An 8372-nucleotide genomic window follows, 5' to 3' on the forward strand; every position below is an offset into this window, starting at 1 on the left:
ATCATGTTTAATACGAATAAAAATTAAAAAACACAGGTGATAATTTTATTAAATTTAATTTTTAAATATAAAAATATAATTAATTTAATAAAGATATACTAATACAAAAAATTGATACATATTTTTAAACATAATTTTATAATTAATTTAATAAAAATATATTAATACTAAAAAAATTGAAATATCTTTTTCTTAAACATAATTTATAACTAATTTAATAAATAAATATTAGTACTAAATTTGTTTTTATTATTTTGGAGTCTAGAACAAGTATTTTACTTATTTTACCTTTTAAATCGACTTTAACGCACATTATTTTAATTTTACTACGAACCCAAAAATATTCAAGTAAGTAAAACAACATTGGTTAAATGATACAGATAAAAGAGGTTAATCACGTCTAGAGTATGAATTATTGAAAATAAGAAACTTAACACCACTTGCGACATATATAATGTTCATAATTTTTGTTTTTCTTATATACCATATAATTTTATATTTTTATTTGAAGTAAGACTTTCAACTTATGCTTCAAAAGTTTTAACACAATTACTGTAAAAGGTTTCCTTTAATGAGCACTTGAGTTGAAGAAAGCAAAAGTGAAAACAGAAATATGAATCAGTTGCACTTTATAGAAATCTAAACAGATGAAACTAAATTTTGTATCTTCTAAATGATTTTGTTAGTATCATCTTTATATGCTTCTATCCTTTACAAAATAAAAAATGAAAAAAATAGGCCAATTTGTCAAATTTAAAACCACCAAATTAGCCTACACTATTTTTTTTCCCTTCTGAGGTTGTTTACTTAGTTTTGTGTAACATGTTCTTCTTCCATCTTGCTAAACGAATCAAGAAAGCGAGCACATCAGAAGGATCACGCAGAGAATATGAAGCCTGAGTCTCCTTTGCAATTGAAGAAACAACAATGGGAAAACCTTGTCCAATGTGTCTTATAACCTACATGCATTTCATCCACAAAAAACCTCCATTATCATTTTATCTATCTTATATTTTCGGACAATGATACTATGACTTCATTTATTGACTTTCACCATTTATTCTTTCCTTGACGTGATTTAATGTAAGTCATTGATTAATGTACTATTGTCTTTTCTTTTAAAAGAATCAATCATTAACACTAAATCACATCAGAAAATAAAGGATGAAAGTCAAAATAGAAATCATAGTATAATTTTCCTTTTATCAAACCGTACCTTAAAAGCATCTTCATCAGTTCTGTCATCTCCGAGGTAGATTGGAAGAACATTGTTAAAGTTGTCAAAGCCAAGAGTGTCAAGCAAATACATAAGAGCACACCCTTTGTCCCAGTTTACATTTGGACGTATCTCCATAACCTGATCAAAGATGAAGGTCAAGTTTAAGAATCCAACATTTTTGTATTCATCAATGCCAATCTTTTTTTGGTACCTTTCTTCCACTTGATATGTGGAAACTGGGGTAAGATTTCATTGTGGACTCCACCATTTCTCTCAGAACACTAATATCCTACAATTTTGTGAAGCAACACAACTGCATAAGCTTAGATTATGAGCCTCATGGTTTTATATTGTATATGCCTATCTTGTGTTTGTCATAATACCTCTTCATTTTTCACACACCGGTAGTGTACAGTGACACAAAACATGTTATCCTCAATCATAGAGCCTTTTATTCTTCTTATATTTTCTTTCAAAACCTTAATTATCTGCATCGCATAACATGAGCAAAAGAAAATTTAATGGACATATTCAATTCTCTTCACATGTGCAAGAGAGAAATTTAAGGCACAATATAATAAAATTTATAAGAGTCTTTCAACTGTGAAACTTCATTAATGTTTATTCATGGAAAAAAATTGAAGTGTATAAGTTGAACAATTTTTTATGCAAAAATGTTTGACTTATTTTCCTTCTTTAATTAATAATTTAACAGTCTATATATTTTTTTACACTGATATTGCAATAACTGTTTTCAAATTGATATTAATAATGATTTATGATTAATAGACCCTCTAAAATGGCTGTATATTGGAATTAAACTCTCATTTAATTTTTTCTTCTGCAATATTTATTGACAAGTTATTCATATGTAACTCTAAATGCAAGTTAGAAGAAACTGCTATAGAAATGACTGTTTCATTTTGAGCAGAAAAGGAGTTACCTCTTGAATGGTTGGCAAAAATTCTTTTGCAGGATGAAAGTGAACAACATGATTACCCTACAAAGGTAACACAGTATGAGACATGAATGACGAAATCAAATTGTCACAAGCATCATTAACTCTCATTATCTTTTTCAACTGTGGTGTGGTTTTGTCCAAACAGTAGGCACAACAACAAAATTATTGTACAGAGAGAAGAGAAACATATATAAAAACCTTTTCATCAACACCCTTTATCTGATGCTTCTGATCTTCACATTTTGAAGACCCTGATGGAGTTGATATATCCATACCATGACTTCCAGCATAGTAAACATTCCTTAACTTCACAAATTCATACACCTGCATGTCAAGAAGAAAATGAAAATGCAAGGCACTGAAAAACAATGCATCCTCAAAATAAGGATGTTGTCTCATGTCTGCATAGTTCACTGTTCTGTTGAGTGTGAGTGGATTACCTTATCCTTACACCTTCCACTAACAATGGCAGTGGGAAAACAATAAGCAATTTCACGCACAGCTGCACGCATCTGCAAAATGCAAACCATACAACATTGACAACTAAGTTCTGAGAAAATGAAAGCAAAAACTACAGAACTTGTTAGGACTCAAAAAGCCACCACAAGTTTTTCTTGTGGTGTTGATTTTCCTATAGAAAGCACTTACAACATCACTCATGTAAGCTTTATCAGGGTCATCTACAATCGGTGAAAGTGTTCCATCATAGTCCAAAAACACAACAATCTCTTTCCCTTCAGCAACGCTCATCACTTTCTCAAAATTGTCCAACACAGAAGGATGTTTTTCCTTTCAGCCACAACAATAATAATTGAGAACAACAACCACAGAAAGAGAGGTCAATATATATACATCAATGCCAGCACTATTGAGCCATTCATATAGATCATGATACACCAAAGCATAATTGGTTGAAATCTTGCAGATACACCATGTATGTATAAGTTACAGAATATGAGAATAAGTTTAACCATCACTAAGTATATTGAGTAAATTTTACTGGTATGAAAATGAAAGTTTGAAGCTTACTAGCCAAGAAGCATAAGAACATAATTCTTCATTTTCATCCATCTTTGCAAGTGAGATTGGTTTCATGTTTGAATGTTCTGATGGTTGTGATAAGTATCCCATCTGAGATACTGTAAAATATAGTCAAGCAGAAACTGATCTTTGCTACCTGCATTCAAGTGTTAGTGAGAGAATTAATGGTGGAAATAATGTCTTGCTTTTAATATGCATCCAAGCAATAAATTTTACATTCAATTTGTTTAATAAAAGTTTAAAAAGGTGTTAATTACAGTAAAGGGTAATTAATCTGAGTCTTAAAAACCAAAGAAAATGAGACAAAAACAGGTATATGCAGTTTGTGTTAGTTGACCGTTAAAAAGAAGAATATAGAAAGTTATCACAAGGCTTTTGTTTTTAAAGGCTACCTTTGGCTTTGAACTTTCTTATTGTTCACGAAGTGCAATTGTGCAAAGAAAGTGAAAACCATGTGACATACCCTTATCTTTTCAGAAGAAAAAGAGCTCCTTATTTTTGCAGAAGTTTCCACATCATGAACTCGGAGAATTCAATGAATAGAAAAAACCCATGTTCTTTTTGTGGCTACAAATTCGTTGTGACAAAGTTGAGGGATAAAGTTAACCAATTATGGAATCACAAGAGGTATATGGAAAATAGATGAAGAAGGAATGCCATGGATTGCAGAGATGAATATATAGAGCATAAAGAGAAGCAAAAGGTATAGTATTTAATTTACAATAATAAGTGATGTTATGCATGATTCACATGCATTGTTGTTCGAAATCCCGCAATCAGAAATAAAAATAAAGTCAAATTTACATATATATATATATATATATATATATATATATATATATATATAAGTGAATGCAACAACCGAAGATTTAAATATTTGTCCATTTTTTTAGCATAAACTTTACAACTGCATTATTGATACTACTTTCGTATGTGTTCTGCAACAAAAAGTGTTCTGAAACTATGTTTTCTTTTGTATGTTGTAAATTTGTTTTGATACAGAGAAAAAAAAATGAAAACACTTAGTATTATCTACTAGACTATTATAATTAATCGAAATAATAAAAATGGTATAAGAATCTTGCTAACTAGTTAGTACCTTAAAAAGATTTTTTGAGGAATCAATAAATAATTTTCTATTAGAAATCACTCTGAGACGAATATTCTTTTTTTTTTTTGTAATTTCATTTTTATTCTCCGTGTCAACATTGCTTAACGTTTTGTAAATAGTAAATACAGAATTCTTACCCTAAATATAAAAGTATAAGGAAAAAAAGTAAAAGGGAAGGATATTCATAATTACTTTTTGAAAATAAAAAATAACGTAGCTATAGTTTTTTGTTTTCTAGGTAATACATAAAATAAAATAAAATTTGTCAATTAATGTAAAAGTTGTCAATAAGATCTTATGAACAAACAATGAGTCATGTTTTCCACTATGGAGAGAGAAAAAATAAAAGAAAATTACAGCCACAAATGCATCTTTTCTGTCTAAAGGTTGTGATGCCCTTAATATTAAATATAATATATTTCTTACGAAGATCATGTGATCTTTGTATACAAATAAAAATTGGTTCTGTTTTGGCTGTACCTATATTATCTATAATTATTCATCCACTTCAGAAAATAAAAAAGATATAAAAAGTGGTGATGGTATATACAATGATGAAGCATTTAATTAAATAATTTTTTTATATATTAAGTTTACAATTAACCATTGTTAAATAATATTTTTTGTTTTGAGGTTTGAGAGAACTTATTAACTAAATACTACTAACAATAATAGAACACACCAAGGAACACTTCAATGTTTTTAGATGACAAACGATTTGAATAAAATGGCACATTTTTAAAAGTAATGAAAAATAAATAAATTATTTATATATATATATATATATATATATATTATTTTTAACATGATTAATACGATAGTCTACCGTTGGAAAAACGATAGTAATTGCCTCTATAAAATAAAAATAGTTTTTCCTAAAAAATCAATTATTCTTAATAAACAATTGAGTAATAAGTGTGAAAGGGATCATTCTTAATAAAATTGTGGGATTCTGGAAATAGTGTAAACACATTAATTAATTTGGGAAATAATTAAGGAAGTGGACCATATATGGCATTTCATCAATCACCTTGACTTTTTAAAATAAAAAATTAAGAAGTATAAGTGTTGTGAAAGATAAATATGTTTACTTCTTAATATATTTATATGTAAGAAAAATAAATACTCTTTTATAAGTCAAACAAAGAACATGTATTGGGTCATTTTTTAATTTTCATGAACCGAAACAATAAGAAAATAATATTCTCGATCAATTAAAAACTATAGTCGATACGGTTTTAATAATAGTTTAAAAAATCAAACAAAAATGTTATATGTGAAAATTTTAAATTGATAGTGTGAAGAGATGCATTATTATTTAGTATATTCTTAAAATGGTAATCACATAAATAATTAGAATTTAGCATCATTAACATTGCTTACACATCTTTTAAATCCATGGTATATTTGCAAATGTCAACTCAATTATCAACATAAATAAATTACTTAAAATATTTATCAAATGAATATTATTCTTAATTATCATGCATGTGCTTTGAAATAAATAGTTTTAATCACCATACGAAACATTAACTAATACATGAGTGGCTTTAATTTATAATAACCCTGTAGCATAGAAAAAGTATATATTAAAGCATCTGAATCAATGAACAGCTAAATCAAACACTAAAATATTGCATTAATGTCTTGAAAAAACATTATTTCACATTAATAGATGCATTAAAGTAATAGAAAGAGGTTTTCATTTCACATTAACTGACCAATTTAAAGAGAATATTAATAGTTATGAATGCATATTTTTCATTCACACGTGTCCCTGAAAAAGATGCTTTGATTTCACATCTCTAAAGGAAAATTATTAACATAGGAATGTAAAGTTGGTAGTGTGTATTATGTGAAACATGATTTTTCAATGAATTGATTCATTCATTTCAGTAGTTTCTGCACTATTCATATACAGGGAAACAGTTTAAACACAAAACTCAATCACTCTAATGTTAGTAATACATCCAATAAAAAATTATATTTTAGAACATATTTTCAACTTCCTTAGTTTAATCTTTGTTTTTATTTTAAAAATGGTTAAATGATTTTGTAGTTTAAACTTGAACACAAAATTAGAATTTGTTTTTTTTAGCAAATTTTGATATATTTTGACATCAAACTTTAAAATTGAATGGATATAATTTTTTTAATCTGTTACTTTTTTTGTGTTAAATGGTTTTTCATAATAACATTAGAGTTGAATGTATCAAACAATATAAACAATTCAACGTCAATCTGAATTATTGAAGACACGTCAGTCATAATTTGAGATAGAAACATATTCTAATTTTGTGTCAAAGTTTAAAAACTAAAAACATATTCATACTCTTAATCCGTCAGTAATGATCCCGTAGGTAAAGAGTAATTTTCTTGTAGTGTTACTAACTATTTTTCATGTAATATAGATAATTGAATTTTATTATCTTATTATTATAAAATGTCTGATAGGTAAATTAGACAATATCAAAAACATGAATTTAATATATAATTTATACACAAACTTTTTTCTCTTTCTGTGTCGATGTATAACCATAAATTTTATCATTTGAGTATAGATTTTTAGGTACTTCTCTTTAAAACACCACATATAAACTCATCTCAATTCTTTTTCCTTTCAAATTACATCATATCACTAATTAATGATGAAACCTATATTTTATTCTCTCTTCACTAACATCTAAAATGTCTAAAATCTGTTTTATTTATAATTTCCATTCCTTTTTCTTCACCTTCTTCCTTCTTCTTTTTTCTCTCTTACAGAGCTTTTACAAATTCAAAGGATGCATGATCATTTTCCCGGTGATGAACTTTTATGGACAGAAAATAAACAAGTGAAGAAAAGAAAGAGACATAAGCATGAAGAAAGGGTGGTGGAAAACACACATTATGCATTCCTACACATGTATTATCTATGGAATTGAAAAATATAACAACAAGTAAACTTAAAGAGAACAAATACTTACAGAGAGAAGAATTGTTGCAGAAAACCCAGAAAAAAAAATGAAAGGTTTGGTGCTTGAAGAAGAAGAACATGCAACACCGAGCCTCAGACAAAGGAAGTTGTAACACATAACATATGAAAAGTGAAAAAGAGAAGTAATATATATATATATATATATATATATATATATATATATATATATGTTACATTATATGTAACAGAAGGTCATGAGTCATGAGTCACAAATTGTTGTGTTTTGTTTTGTGGGGTAGTTTCCTTTATACTTTTGCAGTCCATAATACTAACTTTTTTCTCCATTCATTCTTCATTTGATAACTTTTTTCTCCATTCATTCTTCATTTGAAATCATGCCTAGATAGTACTTTTAGCACTTAAGAAGGAAAAGTACTTGGTGTTACAAAAATTATTGCAAATATATAAAAATATTTACCTTTTTTTGTAAAATATGAAAATTGTGTGTCTTGCACTTGAAGCTTTTTATACATAGGGCTATGTTATAATTTTATTTTTTATTATAACTATTTGATGTCATGTATGTTTTTTATTATAAAAATATAATTAAAAAATGGATTATTATGATAATTATTAAAATAAGCTGTTACTAAAATTGATGTTAAAGTAATAAAAAAACGTATACATTAAAAATAGTTATAAAAAATATTTTTATTAATTCTTATAGTGTTATAATTATATGATAAAAATAATTCCATCTTTTCACCAAAATAGCTATTACTCATACTGAATATATTATTAGTAGTAATAGACTATTATGAAAATGAAAGGTAATTTTACTTTATTGTTTTGTGTGTGCATATATATATATATATATATATATATATATATATATATATATATATCTTTTTGTTTGTGTTTGAAATGTAATATAATTATGAATAAATACTGATATTTCTTGTGTGTTGTCTTCTAATCAAAAAGATATTTTATTTATTATAAAATCAGTTTTATATAAGTTCATATAATTAATTAATAATTATTTCTTCTTCTGATTTTAATATAAGACGCAATTTCAAATAATTTAGTTATTACTTTTATAAGATTTTTTCTTTATATA

At 26.6% G+C, this 8372-nt stretch overlaps 1 protein-coding gene across 5 annotated transcripts; it reads right to left on the reverse strand.

Moving 5' to 3' along the window:
* Positions 1–600: 600 nt before the first annotated feature.
* Positions 601–7394, reverse strand: LOC114167285 (probable trehalose-phosphate phosphatase 3). Of its 5 annotated transcripts, none has more exons than XM_028052328.1 (10): positions 7302–7394; positions 3210–3357; positions 2829–2969; positions 2621–2692; positions 2379–2504; positions 2163–2219; positions 1603–1707; positions 1431–1508; positions 1217–1357; positions 601–959 (listed from the first exon to the last, which is right to left on the reverse strand). In XM_028052328.1, exons 2-10 carry the CDS (start codon positions 3309–3311, stop codon positions 804–806), a joined length of 978 nt encoding a protein of 325 aa, XP_027908129.1. In that variant the 5' UTR covers positions 3312–3357; positions 7302–7394; the 3' UTR covers positions 601–803. The 5 variants fall into 5 exon arrangements, with proteins under 5 accessions (XP_027908129.1, XP_027908128.1, XP_027908130.1 ...); XM_028052327.1 differs by lacking the exon at positions 7302–7394 and adding an exon at positions 3685–3874; XM_028052329.1 differs by lacking the exon at positions 7302–7394 and adding an exon at positions 3614–3684.
* Between the last annotated feature and the right edge of the window lie 978 nt (positions 7395–8372).

This window comes from Vigna unguiculata, chromosome 10, assembly GCF_004118075.2.
Source record: "Vigna unguiculata cultivar IT97K-499-35 chromosome 10, ASM411807v1, whole genome shotgun sequence".
Lineage (NCBI taxonomy): Eukaryota > Viridiplantae > Streptophyta > Magnoliopsida > Fabales > Fabaceae > Vigna > Vigna unguiculata.